This window comes from Chelonia mydas, chromosome 4, assembly GCF_015237465.2.
Source record: "Chelonia mydas isolate rCheMyd1 chromosome 4, rCheMyd1.pri.v2, whole genome shotgun sequence".
In the NCBI taxonomy this organism is placed as follows: domain Eukaryota; kingdom Metazoa; phylum Chordata; order Testudines; family Cheloniidae; genus Chelonia; species Chelonia mydas.
In genome coordinates, this window is record NC_057852.1 from 131,699,672 (window position 1) to 131,720,417 (window position 20,746).

Genomic DNA, 20,746 nt, shown 5'->3' on the forward strand with positions numbered 1-20,746 from the left:
ACTTGTATATTACAATGTTTGTGTGCCCACTAAAAATACCATTTTATATAGCTCATCCACTCCTTATCAACTGATATTCTAAATCCTATTTAGGGGGGACAGTGAGGCAAATGCCAGGAGTGTCCAAGATGTAAATATCAGAGCAATAACAGATTTAATTTGCTACCCTTGAAGGCATGTCTTTTCTTTTCCTTTCCTTTCCTTTTCTTTCTTTAAATGTTTATAAAAATGCCACAGTTCAGTGCACTTGAAAATTAAAGACTACAGTGTAAAGATCAAGGTTTGAGTTTGTCCATTCCTAGCCACAAAGGGAAATTAAAATCACCAATCAAATTCCCATTCCTTATTACACTGATAGAAATAACTTAGAAAATACCAAAAGCAAGAAGTACATTTTTGGTATTCTTTGTGCATGGCATAAACAAGATTATTTTACACTCTGCTCAATGGGATCTTGCACATTTTTGAGTTTACATATTTGATTGTTAATAAACTAAAGAGTATACATACACTTAGAGATTATGAGCCAAATTCTGCATTTATTTACACTGGTGGAACTCTACTGAAGTCATAGATTCATATTTTTCAAGTCTAGAAGGGACCACTGTGATCATCTAGTCTGATTTCCTGTATAACACAGGGCATAAATCAGTATAGTGAAGTACAGATTTGGACCTAATAAATGTTTGGGCATAAATTATACTTAGAGCATACAATACCAGAAATTAATAAATATGGAGCATGATTGAAACTAGTTAATGTGTTAACTTGTTAAATGTATAAATAACATTAACATGAAGACAATATCAAATGGAAGTAGACTAAACAAATGAAAGAAAGATGACTTTACCACTTACTTTGACATCGTGAACAATTTTGCGAACCATTGCACTGGAATACCAGCAAATTTCATTTGTGTGATGATTTCAATACTAATTCAATCAGCTAAACTTTTTCTAAAGCTTTATATTTACCTTCTGTAACCTACTTTGCATTGATTTAATCAGTCTCCTTTAAATACATATACACTTAATTTATACTTCTGAAAACAACTTATAATAGCTGCATTTTATACAACTAAGTTAAGTCTTTTAATGTATACAAATGTGCCACAGGGTTTTGAACTGTAGAAAATGTGTAAACTTAACAAGTTGGCAGTGATAACAGCTTTGACAGAGGAAATTAAGTCATTTGAAGAAAAATTAGGTTGAAAGCAGATTTCTGTTTTTATTACAGTAAAAAGTACATTTTAAAATGTTTAGCCACTCTATGATAGACAAGTTTACCAAAGACATTGTAGAACCAAAACACATTCACCCAATTTTATTTTTGTTCGAACCCATATTCCATACTTCTTGGATTTAGTCAACCCACTGCTTCAATGGCTGTAGCTAGACATATTGAGCTCTGCCATTCTTAGAACGACCTGGTTTCTTTGTACAAAAGCATTTTTAGATAGGGGCACATTCTCTCCTACAACAGAGCTCGGCTCAGCACACCACAACTGATTCTGGCCCCCTAATTCTGAGAGCCAGGCTTCACTTTGACACTACTTACATCAGCTGAAGTAAGTTCTAATTTATGCCACTGGCATGGGATTCTTAATAGATCCTGTGCCAATGCAAGATGGGCAGCACCTTCACCCACAGCTCTCTTCCTCCTACACCAGCGGAGAAGGGGCCAGATTTAGAAAATTAATGCCCTGGAGAGTACTCACCAATGCCAGAAGAATTCTTTTCTGATGATTTGCAGCTGCCTATGGCTCCTTTATGCCATTTAAGTAGTAGATATCATCATTACAAATATAGGGCCTGCCAACCTCTCTTGAAGGGATAACGGAATTCTGTGAAGTTCCCTTTACAGAGTTGCCCCTGACCTGTTCAGGGGCAGAGAGTGTTGAGCTCCTCATGGGATTCCAGATCTAAAACCTTGGGGGTTTTGTGCAATTTCCATATAATCCCAATGCCTCAGTCTCTGCTGCTGACTTCATCAAATACTCAGAACTGGAATCCTGAATATGCCCTGGAATGGCCATGACTTTTACAGCCTCCCTTTCCTTGTTAGCTTCCCTTAGTCTCTCCCCATGTTCTTTCATCACTTTCCCCAATGTTTTTGTGTAGTGGGAAAGAGAAGCCAATATGCACTGCCACTACGGGACAGGAACAGGCTGTAGTTGCCACTACAGGACTTCCTGAGCTGTGAATAAGGAACACGAGCGGGAGGAGGAACACGGTCAATTTTCCGTCCATGTTTAGAAGTCTAAATACTACAAAAGTTTCAGATTTTGGTATGTGCCCAGCCACTCTTATTGGAAAACAATGGATATGTACAGTAGAAGGGCATAAATACGTTGAATTAGGAGGATAAATAATCCTTGATTCCCAGTTCTGAGACTGCAATCAAAGGATTTTAACACATTTGGGAAGGATGTTTTGAACAAATATGTTTGAAATGATTCACTCACATATTCATGTTTGAATTCCTGAAAATAGTTTTGGCATTAAGTTTTCTGTGACTTCCCTTGGAAGAGAACTTCTGTAGTATCAAATTACTGTGTTCCTTGAGCTGTACCAGCCCATGCTCAAAGCAGCCAATCATAATCAAATACATTTAGCAGAACCAGGATCTTGTATTGATTCATCAAAAACCTGAAAAACTGTTTTGGTCAGTATTGTAGCCAAACTCAAAGCTAATCCAACTTTACAAACCCACCTAATAATCAATGGTGACTTAAATAAGAGAACAGCACTTTCTTTTGCATGAAATGTGTTTTCATATCAAACTTCCTTAAAGGGATATACTGAATCCTGAGTTGTCAGTTCCAATAGCATTTGTCAGCAGTCTCACTTCTGATGGTATTTCATAATAGAAAAGAATGGCCAATATCTCCGTGACAATAGTATTGCATATTTCTCGGTCTAAAGATTACAGAGATAGCTTATCAACAGTGGTCTTTTCTATAAATAATGATGAATGAAAATTAGTATGCAATGATTTGTTGGTACATGGAACAAAGGGCAGCACAATTGGGAAAACATAATCTAATCGGGTTCCAAATCCCGTCTCTTCCTACCACAAACACACTGAAAGGGCAACCTGCATGTTGATCTCATTCAGAAAGCACAGCATTCTTTATGCTGCATGAATAATAGTTCTGTGTGCCGTAGCATACGCTGCAAAAAAAAAAAAGCGCCATTAGGAAAAGCATGTGCTGACCACATTAAAAATGTGCAGGATGGTAAAAGACCAAATGTAATTAAAACATATGAGTCCAGAAATTCGAATTTGCAGAGCCCTGACTGCCTTTCTGTGAGAAGGATTGCACAGAATTCCTAAACATTCCGTGGTGAGAGGGTATCAGAATAAAAACATATTCCCAACAAATGACTATAAAATTCAAACGTTGGTCTTGAAAAAAATAAAAGAAAAAAAATCCAAAGATCACATTTTCTATACTCATTCTCAGAACAAGAAACAAACACCCACCCCCCCCCCCCACATCTAATCCCTATGTGCCTTATGAATTCAGGCGAGTTTAAACAAAAGGGGTGGGGGGAAGAAAGAAAAAAATCTAATTCTATTCTTCCTACTTAGAAATGCCGGGCTGCTGATGATAATTTTTGTGTGTGTGTGTTTGAGAAATGGAGAGAGAGGCTTAAAGTATTTTCCATTTCATCAAAGAACATATATTACTTTACTGGCTCACTAAAATGTTGGTTTTATGCCCACCCCTTTTCAATCTGCCCATGTCTGAGATGCACAGTGCAGGCGTACAATCATGAGCAGCTTACGACACTCAGTGAGCACTAGGTGCCTCTGCATGCTTTAGCAACATACTGCTCAGCTGAAGGGAAGGGATTCTTGCTGTCTCTCTCTCTGCTCTAAGCATCACCTAACAAGCAAAGCGAACAAAGAATGGGAAATAAAGCTATCCTTAGCCGGTCAGTGAGTGAATTGTAATCTGTCTCTGTGGAGTAAAGGTTGTGCCGGTCAATGGTCGTTTCAAATGATGGACATTAAAGAGATTGTCAAATCCTGTGGAGTCGTTAGTAAAGAGTTTGGAGTTTTTTTCACAACGTCACAGTATTAACTGCAGAGAAAAGGACAGAGAGAGAGAGAAAGAGAAGATCAAGCTCATGCACATAGTTCTGAAACTTGCACGTCCTAGAAGTCAGCTAAAAAGCTAGCTGGACATCCCTTTAGCTCTTTGAGCAGAAGCAAAATAAGACATTGTGAGCCTGCCAGCTTTGCACAAAATTGAAAGGGACTGAATTTGTAGCACAGAGAGGTCTTTTTAAGTTCTGCATATAATTAGTCCAAACACAAAGGAAGCAACTGAATGGAGGTTGTCACTCTCTGGAAAAGGGTGGGTAAGACACTTTTTAATTAAATTCTTTCATGAAGAAAGATTTTTTTTTCTTTGCTGCAGCATCTAACATGAACAAAATCAACATCTTTTTACCTGTGAATGTCTGTGAACTTTAATGCTGCACAGCTCCTGCATGCTGTAAAGTGAAATATTTGCCTGTGTCTTTTTTTCCCCCCTGAAATAAAATATGATGTAGAATTTGAAAAGATTTCAATGGACATTCTCAAGCATATTTGGAAATATTCTTGCTAATGGATTTCCTTCTTATTGGTCTCTGTTTAAACTGGTTGCTGAGGAAGCCCCCAGGGTTGATATTGTGTACACTGGGTGTCTTTTTAAAAATGCTTCCAGCCGTGAATAGTGGGTGTCCACAGCTATGTCGGTGTGAGGGCAGGCTTTTGTACTGTGAGTCATTGAATCTTACAGAGATGCCTCGCAACCTGTCGGGCATGATGGGCTTGTCTCTGCGGTACAACAGCCTTTCAGAGCTACATGATGGACAGTTCACAGGGTTAATGCAGCTCACGTGGCTCTATCTGGATCACAATCACATTTGCTCAGTGGAGGGGAATACCTTTCAAAAATTGCGGAGAGTTAAAGAACTCACTCTGAGTTCCAACAAAATCACCCAACTGCCCAATACTACTTTCCGACCGATGCCAAACTTGCGTAGCGTGGATTTATCATATAATAACCTGCAGTCTTTGGAACCAGATCTGTTTCATGGGCTGAGAAAACTAACAACTTTGCACATGCGGTCAAACGCCATCAAGTTTGTGCCAGTGAGAATTTTTCAGGACTGTCGCAGCCTGAAGTTTCTAGACATAGGATACAATCAGTTGAAAAGCCTGGCTCGAAACTCTTTTGCAGGCTTGTTTAAACTCACTGAACTACACCTTGAGCACAATGATTTGGTGAAGGTGAATTTAGCCCATTTTCCAAGGCTCATTTCACTGCATTCTCTCTGCCTACGAAGGAATAAAGTCACTATTGTAGTCAATTCCTTGGACTGGATATGGAAATTGGAAAAAATGGATCTCTCTGGCAATGAGATTGAATACATTGAACCTCATGTTTTCGAAAGTGTACCTCACCTCCAATCACTGCAGCTGGATTCCAACCAGCTAACCTACATTGATCCTAGAATCCTCAACTCCTGGAAATCACTCACTAGCATCAGCCTTTCTGCAAACATCTGGGATTGCAGCCGTAACGTTTGCGCCTTGGCCTCCTGGCTAAGTAACTTTAAAGGTCGCTATGACAGCAATCTGCTCTGTGCCACCCCTGAATATGCACAGGGAGAGGATGTTTTAGATGCAGTGTATGCTTTTCACTTATGCGAAGATGCAGAAGACCCAACAAGTGTTAACATGCTATCAGCAGTAACAAACAACAGTGACCAAATGTTCACTTATAGCCCTGCCACAATAATATATGATGTGCAGGATACTGAAGGAGAAAGAACAACAAATGCCATAACGGTAACTATCCCCAATGAAAACACTGAGAATGCTGTTCAAATTCACAAGGTGGTGACAGGGACCATGGCACTGATTTTCTCTTTCCTCATAGTGGTTTTAGTGTTGTATGTCTCCTGGAAGTGTTTTCCAGCCAGCCTAAGGCAACTCAGACAGTGCTTTGTGACACAGCGCAGAAAGCAGAAGCAGAAACAAACCATGCATCAAATGGCTGCCATGTCAGCCCAGGAGTATTATGTTGATTACAAACCCAACCACATTGAAGGAGCCCTGGTGATCATTAATGAATATGGATCTTGTTCCTGTCACCAGCAGCCAGCAAGGGAATGTGAGGTGTGATTTTCTGTGGGGATTTAAACAGTGTGCAACCAAATAACAATGGGCAGACAGTTGGATGGGGGTTTACTGTGCTTTTCTGATAATTTCTGATGCACTTCTTTGCTGAAATTGTAAGAGGATCTGTCTAAAAGACTTGATATGTTAGCTTTATTGTGTCTTAAAATCTTCAGGACAGTCAGTCCTAACATTTCATATGATAATATTCCCTTTGAAGATCTGACAATATTCAGGAATCCGAGAGTGTAAAAAGGTACCAATTATTGATTGATTTTTTTTGTAAACTACAAAAATGTTTAAAATAAAAAAAATAGCATTTACAGTTTTTACAGACTGGTGTATACTACATGAATTGTTACCTGTATGCAAAATACAACAGTTTAACCTCTTTTCTCTTCACATAAAGTGTTGAAATGAAAATCTATCAGCAAGGAAGCCACATAAAATTGAAAGATTAAAATTAAGCAGATGGCTTCACAGTGTAATTATTACACATCCACATACACCATGTTATTGAAAACAAAAAAAAGCATGGCATAGCAAATATATTTTTGTTAATATGCTACCTGTAACAGTATATCACTGAAAGAAGGAGCTGAGTCATCTTGGAAAGACTAAAGTTCTAACCTGTCACAAGGAAATATTTCTGAAGATTTTTCAAGATAGCTGACTTCTAAGTTGTACTAAGAGCCACAAAGATGCAGCATTTCCCATCAGTACATTCTGTATCTGAATTAATTACATTGCAAAGTCTGATTAAAAAAAAGACAGCCTAAAAAATGCTACTTCGTCTTTCCCTTTTTTTTAAAAAAAAAAACACCTTATTTTAAAGGGCTTATTTAAAATCTTCTAGCATTTCCCCCTTTCATGCTCTTATGCCGTATGCTAAAGGTAGAGAAACCATTTCTCTCTGCAATGGAGAGTAATGATGAAAGGACTAAGGAGGCAGCAATCCAATTTTCAGTGGTGAAAGCTCTGTGTGTTTCAAAAGTAGAACCTTGGGTGTAACACTGCAGGCCCATTAGGCATCCGGTGATTAGACCATACTTATGGTTACTATAGTAAACCACTATAAAATCCTGTCTTGGGATTGGGATAGCTTGCCAGTCACTTTAATCACAAGACATCCTGAACAGCCCCTCCTTTTAAAAATACCTGCAGAGGAAGAAAGTATATGAGCCCACCTTACTAAGTATTGACACAGGGATCGGTGATTACATTAACAGTGCTTTGTTAATCCAGAGCCATGCAGCGGTTTCATTTTATTGCCCTTCTTTAAATGCTTGCTTTTCCTTTTGCATTTTGGATTTTTCTCTCCAATATGTAACCAACCAATATGTACTGACTGCTCTCCACTCATGTCAATGAAAACGAGGGTGTTGCATTTTTATGCCATCAGGCAGTGCATCTTTTCAAACCTCCCTCACACAGCATACCCTTCTAATAAAATGTTACAGATAACGGAGTTTGTAAAATGTATACACTTTGTACCTATTTCTTCATGCTAGGGCTAGCAACAACAGAAGGAAGTGCCACAAAATTGACATTTTTAATGTTAACTTAGATGTACATTTTTTTAAAAAATGCCTATGACACTAACACAGATTTATAAAATGCAGATCATGAAAGGAGCAGCCCAAGTTTTTTTCTGCAGAGAAGCTTAGTAGGCAATAATGTTTAATTGCATAAAAAGGAAGATTTTATAAATTATTTCTAAATGTCAAATGAGCATATCCTTTGAAGAGCCAAAGCTTATTCTTTGTCTGCTTAACAACTTTCACCCTGATTGATATTAATTAAATATGAAGTATTGCTGTAGTGTAATCAGATTATTTTATATAGTAAAACTACAATATCATAAACGAAAGCCATGATAATCCGCATCGGTAGAGGATCATTTTTTTCATTATTGCAAATTTGAAACTCAAAAATGAATGCTTTTGTTTTTAAGCCACTTACAATTTCCCTGCTGTCTTGAAATTTGCTCAGACTATTATAGCTAGAATGGTATTTAACCATTTAAGCAATAGTGCGTTTCCCTTTATGTTCCACTGCAAATCTGCAAGGGTCTAATTCTTCAGCCACTAAAGTCAATGGCAAAACTCCCATTGACTTCACCGGAAGAAGATCAGGCCCTAAATGAGCAGTGATGGAACCAACAGCAAGACATCCCCTTGTTTGTTTCTGTGTCTGCTGAGTTTTGTAAGACAAAATACTTTACACAGTGTTAATTTAGAGCCATATTTTCCAGTCTTTGCTCATGAAAATCTCCACTGAGTGCAAAGGGGGGAGTCTGCCTGAGGCAGGTCTGCAGAATTTGGCTCTCTAACTTTAATTACAAGCACTATGATACGTCCCTCAAATCAAAATGTAACTTTAATGTCATCTTGCAAACTGATTGGTTTAAGCTGGTTTGACAGAAAGCTTTCAAGAGCACCCCAAAGACAGTTAAAATTCTACATATGTGAAAAACATTGAACTGCCTTTATTTCTTCAGTAACTCCTGTTGCTATAAGAAAAAGTGCCGGGGTCTTCATTTTTCCTCAGCGTTCATGTACATAGAAGATGTCTTGGTGCATGTAAATCTGCTGCAAGACTGGTGCAAAACATACCAGCTTTCCTCATATTTTTAGCATGTGTGTGGGGTGTGTTTTACATGCAAGTCACTGCACACATCTACAGAATTATTCATGCTGTTTATCAGTGTTAGCGATTTCAAACGAGGTTTTGTGAGACTTGAACAATTCAACCTTGGTGATTTATTCACCTCTATGCTTCATGCATCTTGCATTGGCACCTTAAGTAAACTAAGAGAGATAATCTGATTTTTAAAAGTGCAATACTTTTCACAATGAGGGCTAATCGCATTACTTCCTCTTACCAGTTCTCTAAAAGGAGAGTAGTTACCACCAATGACTTGCTTCCCATTGCAGAATGATAGCTGAACCCTCCACACATAAGATAACAGATATTCAACTTCAGAGATGATATTTTTCAAATAATCACAAACAATCTTTTTTTCTAAACAGACGAGTGATAAGACAAACTTCTGCTTCTTCAGGTCTCCAGAGGATACCTGTACATATCTCCTGGGAGTCCTGAGCAGTCACCGTGGCCCCTTGTCATTTAAATTAAGCTATATGGCTATAAACCACAATGATGCTCTAAAGGCTGCCCAAATCTCTTCTGAAAGTTAATGTGAGAAATAAATGAATATTACAAATGCAAAGGGGAAGCATTTATTGTGTTACAATCCAACTAATCAAAATACAGTTATTTCCATCCTGTTTCAGGCAGCTTGCATGGGTATATTTGAACATCACTACCTTTGTAGTATACATGGAGCAACAGGAGAAAGCTCTTGCTGATTATTCTTTTCAGATTTGATATTCAACTAACTATCCACAGAAATGTCAGTGTTTCTGTTTTGATCCCCTTATCAGAGATTTATAGTATGGCTACAAAAATATGCTTCTGGGTGAAATGTGACACAGTTTCTCACCCAAGAGGTTCTAGGGGAAGGTTAGTGGGTAAAACTATTTTAAATAAATCCCCTTATTATGTTCCACTAGAAAGACAATCTCCCTTTTTTAACTAGGCAATTAGCTCAAGCTGTTCCTTTCAGTATTTTCACACACAAGACAAGGCAAGGAAACTATCTTTCATGAGGATTCTTAATAGTCAGTGTTATGGATCCATAATAGACAATCTTTTGCTACTAACATCAATACACTGTCACAGTGTACCCAATAACGGTTTTGAAGGAAATGTTAGTGTGTATGCTCTGAATACATATGAGGGATGATTTATGTCCCTTCCCGGCTTTTTCTTTTAATTTCTGAACTATAGAAAAAAATGACCTGAAATCACAAAATCAATGCTAATGTATCATATTCTGTATCTGGCCTGAATTTATAAATACAAAGAAATTCTAAGTTAAAGCTGTAAACTCCATCCTTTAGCTTCCTCATTGTGCTTAAGTACTGCTGGTGCTTAAGTACACCAGTGGATGATCTTACATGCCATATGCACAGCAATATCTACGTATTCTATAGTGGGCTAAGGATGAAACCTTAGATGAAGCTCTTAATCTCCTTGCTTGTGTATATCAAAGAAAGATCATATACCTGAACATATTTTGTATAGTTTAACATACATGGTGTGTTTTTATGGTCAGGGTACTGAGAAACTCTTCAAATGTCTATATTTAATCATTTTCTTCTGCTCTGATAAAAAGCCCAGCAATTGCTTTTTTTCAGATATACTAAATTTGTTTCCTTCTGTGTCTTGTTCTACTGTGGTTGCAAAAGAACATTCTGAATAAAAAGCCCAGTTACTTCAGACAGCTTTCAGAAAGGGAAATGGGAAGCAGCATTTAATTAGCAAGCTTATTACTACTGCTAAAATATATTCAAATTAAAGAAAAGAGGAAGGAAATGAAGACAAGGAGACAAAAGACAAGGGGGAAAGACTTAAGTGAAGAGGACTAAACCAGGTCTTTTTTAAAAAAAAGATGATAAGCCTAAAGGACCGGCAAAGATTTAAAAAAAAATCGAAGACTGAGGTGGGTAGAGAAACATATAGCTTTACAGAATGAGCAAGCAAAGATGGAAGGGCTTGTGGAAAGGAGAGCACAATAAAAATATAGGTTTGCAGCATAAGAAAGACAAAAAGGAAGGATGGAGGAACATGAAGAAAGGAGAGAGAAGGATAGGTGACAAGGCAGGCAGGATAAGTTAGCTTTTTCTGTGTGTTACCTCCCATGTTCTAATTGGGGGAGGGCCATCCAAAGACATTCTAGAAGGATACTGTCTCTCTCACTCTCAGGCACGAACACACACACACACTCACTCACTCACTTTCATTGGGAGGCGAATATAAACAACACTGTACTATTCCCTCTCCAGAACACTGGTAGTTGAATTCCAACATCGTGTCCCTCTTTCAGTTTTATCAACAGCATTTCCTAGTTGTATTAGTAGCAACTCACTATGGACTTTCTAGAAAACTAGATATTTATACCAAAAGCAGTTTGCTTTCCTAACAAAAAGTGCCCATATTCAGAGCTGAGCTTGCGCTCAATTGATTCTCTTATTAACCATACCCTGACTCAATCTCTCTCACACTCAGGTTTTGTAGTCACAGATATTACAACAAACACATATCAGGCATTTTTCCCATGCGCAATTTATCAGTATGCCACAAGGTTGCTTTTCAGGATCAGTCCAGTGTTAACAAGTTGAATGTCCGGTTACTTGAGAACACATATACTTATCCTCAAAGCCTGAATTTGTCTGGTGGGCTGGAAAAAACACCAGAGACCTAAGGTTAACATTTCAGATGAATACTGACACATACCAAACCCATTCACTTATTAGAAATAACCATTCAGAGTATTTATTAAGTAAAAATCAAACAATCAAAACCATGCAAAGAATTCCTCACATCCTTTGTTACAGCAGAGAAACTTGCTGAAAGAACAGGGTTGAATGCAGTCTGCCTCAGAAGTTGTCTTAAAAAAAAAAAGGCCTGACTACACTAAATTAATGAAACAAAGCAACAATCTAGCTGGCAAGACAGAATTTGTAATTGGGTGGGTGACTGTGAAGAACCCAGCTGAATGCTGAGGAGCACTATAATTTTATTGCAATATGTCGGGTTTATAGTGAACATATTTGCAGTGAAATCTGTATTTCTCTTCCAGACAGACATTTTATCATTATTATTAATAATAATTATTATTATTATCGTTATTAATAAAATGTCACTTACTGGTACTCAGACACAATTGTTTAGGATTTAGAGGAATTGTTCTTGTTCTCTAGTATCAGTCATCCCTAACACTCTACTTTCAAGGCCAGGAAAAAGGGCGAAGAAGCTGTGGGAAATAATTAAATGTAGCCGACCAAAATGAAATGGATTCTGAGTTCAGAAATGTGCCAACTATTTACATGAAGGGAGAAGAAAAGAAATGTACTTTACAAAAGCAATGTGTAAAATTCAGCGCTCCTGGGAGTGAAGAACTATTAGCAGTAGCCAAATATAAACAGAATGAGCAGGTGCTAGGCAAACATCACACACAGCTCTACCAATACACCTCCATCCTGATCCACACCAACTCTCCTGCACTGTTCAAATCCGCAGCAGGCACAGCTAGTAATGCCCAGCTAGGTGTTCGTTACTGTGGACAGCATGGGATTATGCCCAATTCATTTCCATTTGTGACATTATCAAGAGCTGACTACAAGACTCCAAACGTGACATGTTTGCATCAAATCCACTGTACCAGCTAGTCCTCATACTTAATGCAGATGATTTTAAATTATGATTGGCTTATACGATTAGTGACTAAGCACATAGCCTCAGCAGACTTTCCTCTGTGTTCCTCTGAAGACATGTTGTTCCCTTTCCTACTAACAGCAATCTGTAGCAGCAGAGTTTAATGACAGAAGACTTCAAATTGTTTTGTCAAGAAAATCCGCGATAAGAAATATGCATGTGTGTATTTAACTGATAGAAAAGGAAATTACCCAATTCAGGTATTCACTGCAGCCTATAACAAGACTCAACTGAACAGCACACCTCTGTGTTCGAATGGGTAGTAAAAGGTGCAGGGAAACAGCTTCCTTATAGATGTGGGCTCAAACTGGCAACTGTTTTATGAAGATCCTTTAAACACAGATTTTCTTTCCTGTTTGTATTAAGTCTGCTCCATTTTTATTCTCCTTCTTTTTAAGTTTCCTCTTATCCCTGTCTTTCCACTCCCAGAATTTGTACATCAGCTGAAAAAGAATCTGAATCAAAAGAAAAATCAAATCAAATCAAATCTGAAAATCCAAAACTAAACTGCAAGAATAGTTCACAGCTATTGAATTCCAGGGGTTTTTATTCTTTTAGCAACTGCCAGCTCTTTGAAGCACGTCTGCTATCAATGGCTCGTGTTTGCAAGACTAGAGCTAAAGTGAGCTCTCTGGAGTAAACCTGAATCTGTGTCTGTAGTTCAATGCTTCTACTGACAGTTTGGCTTGCTAAGAGAGAGTGTGGTAAATATTAAAGAATGTTAATAAAAATGAGATAAAACATCTAGGGATTTTTTAAACTAAACTTGCCTCACTACTAAAGTTTATCTTGACAGAAAATTTACTTCTCTGATCCAGATCATTTCCCAAAGCAATTTTCCAACAGCAAACATAAATTTGTGGCTGCTGCTAAAAGGTTTTCAATCCCAATGCTAAAGAGGCCACTGAATGTCAAATGTTTACCTCAACTTCATGTAAATGTCATACTGTATTGGGCACCATTACTTCACATTAGCATAATCAGCTGCTCACTGCCATGACCTTAAACCTTAATGAGACACATTTTTGCTTTCCATATAAACAACTACAGCAAAGGATCATACCGTCAGTTCATATATCTAGATAATATCTTGATTGTAATTAACTCATTACAGAATGATAACCTAATAAGCTGCATACCTTTTTACTACATGAATTTATGTCAAGGGGCTAAGTAATTCCATAAGATTCACAGTACAGAAAGATCCAAATCAAAGTACCAATGAGGCTGGAAAACTAGTGCTACTGACAGAAATGTGGTACAGGGCCTAGTACTACCAGAGATGAGGTGAAAGAAGATATTGCTCATATGTCCCTAAACATGAGGCAACCGGGAGGAGAGTAAATGGACAGGGGACAGGCAGTATACATGATTGTACTCTATGGATAAAACACCATGGACCAGAATGATCAAACTCCAGAAGTTAATGCTTTCTGAGACAGAATTAACTGCTAATAGTGTGTGTATTAGAGATCAAATTTGAGGAATCAAACTCACTGGAGATAACTGGCAAAAGTAAACAGTGCCCAGTGAGGATTAGTCAGACACAGAAGTGATGGATGCCTACAATGGGGATGGCCCTCATCAACAGATCATGACATGACATGACAGCCGCCCAAAGACACAATCAAAGTACAAAACAAGTATGTGCACCATATACAAAGGGAAACCAGAAGTCCACAAGATCTAATATAGACACTCCTGAGAACCTTCCTTTGCTCTGGTATTTTCATGCTTCTTTACCCTTTATCACCATCTGTCACCCACATGGAACCTCCATTCCATTTGGCTTAAGTGTACAATGATGAAACCAGAATTTGCTTTCAGGGGCTAGCAAATGGGAGTTTTGCGAGGGAGTTCTCCACGTGAAGGAGGAGTGAACCTTGTGGTGAGTTTGTTGTCTGTTAGTGGTTTGTTGTTGTGTGCTTGCTTGCTTGCTGTGTGCCTGCTTGATAGAAATTTATTGTGTGGTCTGTTCAGGGGGCTGTGTGCTGAGCCTACGGGCCTGCCAGGTGAGGCTAAAATCTGCCTAAGGAGGCTTTAGCCTGTCATCCCTTTAGGATTACTTCATAACAGGGGCAGGGCTAAATCAGAGAGAGCAGGGGTTTTAAAAACCAGCTCATAAGTGATCAGAGGAGCCAGCAAACAGGAGCTGCAAACAGGGGAATTTTTTCAAGGGAGCATGAGCCAGATACACCTAATAATCATTCTCTAAACTTAGACCAACAACACTGCCTTCTCTCTCAACACTCTCCTCCCCACCCCCTCTCCCCAACACACATAAAGTAACCCTGCAAGCGTAAAAAGAATGCAGGCAAAAGTCTAGCAGCAGAGTGCAGGGCTATCCAGTTTATTGCACTGAATGAAGCATGTATGATTACCTGCCTGGCAGGTGGCATATGTGTGTTCAGAGCAACCAGCGCATGGCACTCAGAGACCGAGTAGGGGTCCTGAGACCAAAGTGAGTGAACTACAGGAGACAGAGCGGTACATAGATTAGACTTTCTGAGATAGAGTAGAACGGTCCCACCCCCGCTATGACAGCCTCCGGGCTGTCAAGGAGGATGAACGTCTCAAGGAAGGAGAACATCAAGCTGGAGCAGAAGGAAAGAGAAAATGATTAGAGGGCTGGGTCACATGACTTATGAGGAGAAGCTGAGGGAACTGGGCTTCTTTAGTCTGCAGAAGAGAAGAATGAGGGGGGATTTGATAGCAGCCTTCAACTACCTGAAAGGGGGTTCCAAAGAGGATGGAGCTTGGCTCTTCTCAGTGGTGGCAGATGACAGAACAAGGAACAATGGTCTCAAGTTGCAGTGAGGGAGGTCTAGGTTGGATATTAGGGAAAAAAAACTATTTCACTAGGAGGGTGGTGAAGCACTGGAATGGGTTACCTACGGAGGTGGTGGAATCTCTATCCTTAGAGGTTTTTAAGGCCCAGATTGACAAAGCCATTGCTGGGATAATTTAGTTGGGGGTGGTCCTGCTTTGAGCAGGGGGTTGGACAAAATGATCTCCTGAGGTCTCTTCTAACCCTAATCTGCTATGATTCTATGAAAGGATCCCATAGTTGGGACCCTTCTGCCAAACAATATCATGGTATCCTCTCGCATTGAGGACCCCTCTCTGGGAGGGTGGACCCTGTTATTAGGAAGAGACTGATAATAATAAAGAGGGATTCAATTATTAGAAATATAGATAATTGGGTTGGTGAGGATCAGGAGAACCACATGAATTACCTACTGGGTGTGAAGGCTGAGGACATCTCGAGACATTTAGACAGGCTTATGTGCAGAGCTGGAGAGGAGTTGGTAATCATGGTACATGTAGGAAACCAGTGCCATAGGGAAAGGTAGAAGAGAGGTTCTGGAGGTCAAATTTAGGCTGCTATGTAAGAAATTAAACTCCAGGACCTCCATGATAGCACGGTGTTGCCTTGAGGGCTTCAGCTTCCTTGACCACAGCTGTTCCAGGGAAAAGGACTGCTAAGCAGAGATGGGGTCCACCTATCGAGGAAGGGGAAGAGCATATTTGAATACGGACTGGCTAACCTACCGATGTAGGCTTTAAACTAGGTTCAACAGGGGCAGGTGACAAAAGCCCACCAATGAGTCCAAAACATGGAGACCTGGGAGAAGGGTCGGAATTTGGGGGAAGCATGGGCTGTTATAGCATAGATAGGGGAGAGACAAGAGAACATAGGGGGGGAATCAAATCAGAATCTTAGATGTCTGTATACAAATGTGAGAATTATGGGGAATAAATAGGAAGTACTAGAAATACTAGTTATTAAACATGACTGTCATGTAGTTGGCATCACAGGTGGGATAATACATATGACGGGAATATTGGTATAGAGGGGTATAGCTTGCTCAGGAAGGACAGGCAGGGAAAAAAGTATGGAAGTGTTTCCTCATATATTAAAAATGTATACAGTAGGACTGAGCTTGACATGGAAATAGGAGATAGACTTGTTAAAAGTCTCTGGGTAAGAATAAAAGGGGTACAAAACAAGGGTCATGTCATGGTAGGGGTCTACTCCAGACCACCTGTCATAAATATAAAGGGAAGGGTAACCACCTTCCTGTATACAGTGCTATAAAATCCCTCCTGGCCAGAGGCAAAGTCATTTTACCTGTAAAGGGTTAAGAAGCTCAGGTAACCTGGCTGGCACCTGACCCAAAATGACCTATGAAGGGACAAGATACTTTCAAATCTAGAGGGGGGGAAAAGGCTTTTGTCTGTCTGTGTGATACCTTTGCTGAGAACAGATCAAGGATGCAAGCCCTCCAACTCCTATAAAGTTAGTAAGTAATCTAGCTAGAAAATGTGTTAGGTTTTCTTTGTTTTGGCTTGTGAAATTTGCTGTGCTGGAGGAAATGTGTATTCCTGTTTTTGTGTCTTTTTGTAACTTAAGGTTTTGCCTAGAGGGAGTCTCTATGTTTTGAATCAGACTGCCTGTAAGATTATCTTCCATTCTGATCTTACAGAGTTGTTCTCTTATCTTTTTTTGTTCTTCTAATAAAGTTCTGTTTTTTAAGAATCTGATTGGGGTTTTTGGGTCTTAAAAATCCAAGGCTAGTTTGTGCTCATCTTGTTTATTCTCAAGCCTTCCCAGGAAAGGGGGTGTAAGGGCTTGGGGGGATATTTTGGGGAAATAGGAACTCCAAGTGGTCCTTTCCCTGTTCTTTGTCTAAATCACTTGGTCGTGGCAGCATGCTATTCAAAGACAAGGCGAAATTTGTGCCTTGGGAAAGTTTTTAACCTAAGCTGGTAAAAATAAGCTTAGGGGGGGTTTCATGTGGGTCCCCACATCTGTACCCTAGAGTTCAGAGTGGGGAGGGAACCTTGACACCACCTAACCAGAAAGAAGAGGTGGATGTGGCTTTTAAAAAAAACCAAACAAAAAAAAACAAGTAACAAAATCATCCAAAGCACAGGATTTCATGGTGATGGGGGACTTCAAGTACTCAGACATCTGTTGGAAAAATAACACATCAGGGCTCAGATTATCCAACAAGTTCTCAGAATCTATTGGAGACATTTTTTATTTTATTTCAGAAAGTGGAGAAACCTACTGGGGAGAAGCTGCTCTAGATTTGATTTTGACAAATAGGGATGAACTGGTTGAGAATTTGAAAGTGGAAGGCAGCTTTGGTGAAATAGTAGAGTTCATGATTCTAAGGAATGGTAGGAGGGAAAACAGCACAATAGAGATAATAGATTTCAAGAAGGCAGACTTTAGGAAACTCAGGGAATTGATAGGTAAGATCCCATGGGAAGCAAGTCTAAGGGGAAAAACAGTTCAGGAGAGTTGGCAGTTTTCCAAAGAGACATTATTAAGGGCACAAGAGCAAAATATCCCACTGTGTAGGAAAGATAGGAAGGATGGCAAGAGACCATCCAGGCTGAACCAGGAGATCTTCAATGATCTGAAATTCAAAAAAGAGTCCTACAAAAATTGGAAACTAAGTCAAATTACAAAGGATGAATATAAACAAATAACAGAAATATGTATGAACAAAATTAGACAGGTCACGGCAGAAAAAGAGATTAAACTAGCTAGAGAGATAAAGAACAACAAGAAAACATTCTACAAATACCCTAGAAGACAGAGGAAAATGAAGGACACGGTAGGCCTCTTATTCAATGAGGAAGAAAATCATAACCGAAAATGCGGAAATGGAAGAAGTGCTAACTGACTTTTTTGTTTCTGTTTTCACCAAAAAGGTTAGTAGAGATTGGACGTCTAACATAGTGAACACCAGTGAAAATAAGGTTGGATCAGAAGTTAAAATAGGGAAAGAACAAGTTAAAAATTACTTATACAAGTTAGGTGTCTTCAAGTCACCTGCTCTTGATAAAATACCTCCTAGAATACTCAAACAGCTCACAGAGGAGATATTTGTGCCTTTAGGGATTATCTTCAAAAAGTCATGTAAAATGGGAGAGATTCCAGAGGAATGGAAAAGGGCAAATATAGTGCCAATCTATAGAAAGGGAAATAAGGACAACTTGGGGACTTACAGACCAGGCAGCTTAACTTCAGTACCCGGAAAGATAATTGGGCAAACAATTAAACAATCAATTTGCAAACACCTAGAAGATAATAATATGATAAGTAACAGTCAGCATGGATTTGTCAAGAACAAATCATGTCAAACCAATCTAATAGCTTTTTTTTGGACACGGTAGCAAGCCTGGTGGATGGGGGGAAGTGATGGATGTGGTATATCTTGACTTTAGTAAAGTTTTTGATACTGTCTCACATGACATCATAAACAAATTAGGGAAATACAACCTAGATGGAGCTACTATAAGATGGGTGTATAAACGGTTGAAAAACCGTTCCCAGAGAGTAGTTATCAGTGGTTCACAGTCAAGTTCGAAGGGCCTATAAAGTGCGTTCCTGCAGGGATCAGTTCTGGGTCTGGTTCTGTTCAATATCTGCATCAAGGATTTGAATAATGACATAGAGAGTGCACCTATAAAGTTTGCGGATGATACAAAGCTGGGAGGGGTTGCAAGTGCTTTGGAAGATAGGATTAGGTTCCACCTAAACCAAAATGGAACTAGATCGTTGGCACTTAAAATTAAAAAGGTCTTAGGACAGTTTTTAAAATAAGGGCTGGGGGAAAGCTGACAGGTGTAGAGAAGACATCCCTTAGGGGAGGATCTATTAATGGAGATTCTCTATGTCCTAGTAAGGAGAAGAGGATGGAAGACGATAAAATACAGGGAGGATCTGATGAAAAACACTCAAATGAAAAAAAGTCCTATTCGTTTACATCATGTAATGGAAGAACGGTAAAAAGTGACAAGTTTTTAAAGTGTTTATATACAAATGCTACAAGTGTAAATAATAAGATGGGTGAACTAAAGTGCCTCGTAATAAATGAGGATATTGATATATAGGAATCACAGAAACTTGGTGGAATGAGGATAATCAATGGGACACAGGAATACCAGGGTACAAAATATATCGGAAGGACAGAACAGGTCATGCAGGTGGGGGAGTGGCACTATTTGTGAAAGAAAGCATAGAATCAAATGAAGTAAAAATCTGAAATGAACCAAACTGTACCACAGAATCTCTATGGATAGTAATTCCATGCTCTAATAAGAAGAATATAGCAGTAAGGATATATTCCCAACCACCTGACCAGGATGGTGATGACTGTGAAATGCTCAGGGAGATTAGAGACACTATTAAAATAAAAACTCAGTAATAATGGAGGATTTCAATTATCCCCATATTGACTGGGTACATGTCACCTCAGGATGGGATGCAGAGATAGTTTCTTGACACCTTAAATTACTTCTTGGAGCAGATAGTCCTGGAACCCACAAAAGGAGAGGCAATTCTTGATTTAGTCCTAAATGGAGCACAGGATCTGTTCCAAGAGGTGAATATAGCTGGACCCTTGGTAATAGTGATGATAATATAATTAACTTTAACATCCCTGTGGCAGGGAAAACAACACAGCAGCCCAACACTGTAACAATTAATTTCAGAAAGGGGGACAACACAAAAATGAGGAAATTAGTTAAACAGAAATAAAAAGGTACAGCGCAAAAAGTGAAATCCCTACAAGCTGCATGGAAACGTTTTAAATGCACCATAATAGAGGCTCAACTTAAATGTATACCCCAAATTAAAAAACATAGTAAGAGAACCAAAAAAGTGCCACCGTGGCTAAACAACAAAGTAAAAGAAGCAGTGAGAGGCAAAAAGGCATCCTTTAAAATATGGAAGTTAAATCCTAGTGAGGAAAATAGAAAGGAGCATAAACTCTGGCAAATGAAGTGTAAAAATACAATTAGGAAGGCCAAAACAGAATTTGAAGAACAGCTAGCCAAAGACTCAAAAAATGATAGCAATTTTTTTTTAAGTAGATCAGAAGCAGAAAGCCTGCTAAACAACCAGTGGGGCCACTGGACGATCGAGATGCTAAAGGAGCACTCAAGGACAATAAGGCCATTGTGGAGAAACTAAATGAATTCTTGACATCAATCTTCATGGCTGAGGATAAACTAACCAGTAATAGGTTTCAGAGTAACAGCCGTGTTAGTCTGTATTCGTAAAAAGAAAAGGAGTACTTGTGGCACCTTAGAGACTAACCAGTTAGAACTGGTTAGTCTCTAAGGTGCCACAAGTACTCCTTTTCTTTTAACCAGTAATAAGTCACCAGGACCAGATGGTATTCACCCAAGAGGTCTGAAGGAA

The 20,746-nt window shown here is 39.0% G+C and overlaps 2 protein-coding genes across 5 annotated transcripts in view; one reads left to right on the forward strand and one right to left on the reverse strand.

Moving 5' to 3' along the window:
- The window catches only part of CTNNA2 (catenin alpha 2), a 775,924-nt gene that overhangs the window by 212,526 nt on the left and 542,652 nt on the right, over positions 1-20,746 (reverse strand). The window lies entirely within an intron of this gene.
- On the forward strand, positions 3,753-6,508 carry LRRTM1 (leucine rich repeat transmembrane neuronal 1). The gene has a single exon (XM_007061448.4). It carries the CDS (start codon positions 4,621-4,623, stop codon positions 6,184-6,186), a length of 1,566 nt encoding a protein of 521 aa, XP_007061510.1. The 5' UTR covers positions 3,753-4,620; the 3' UTR covers positions 6,187-6,508.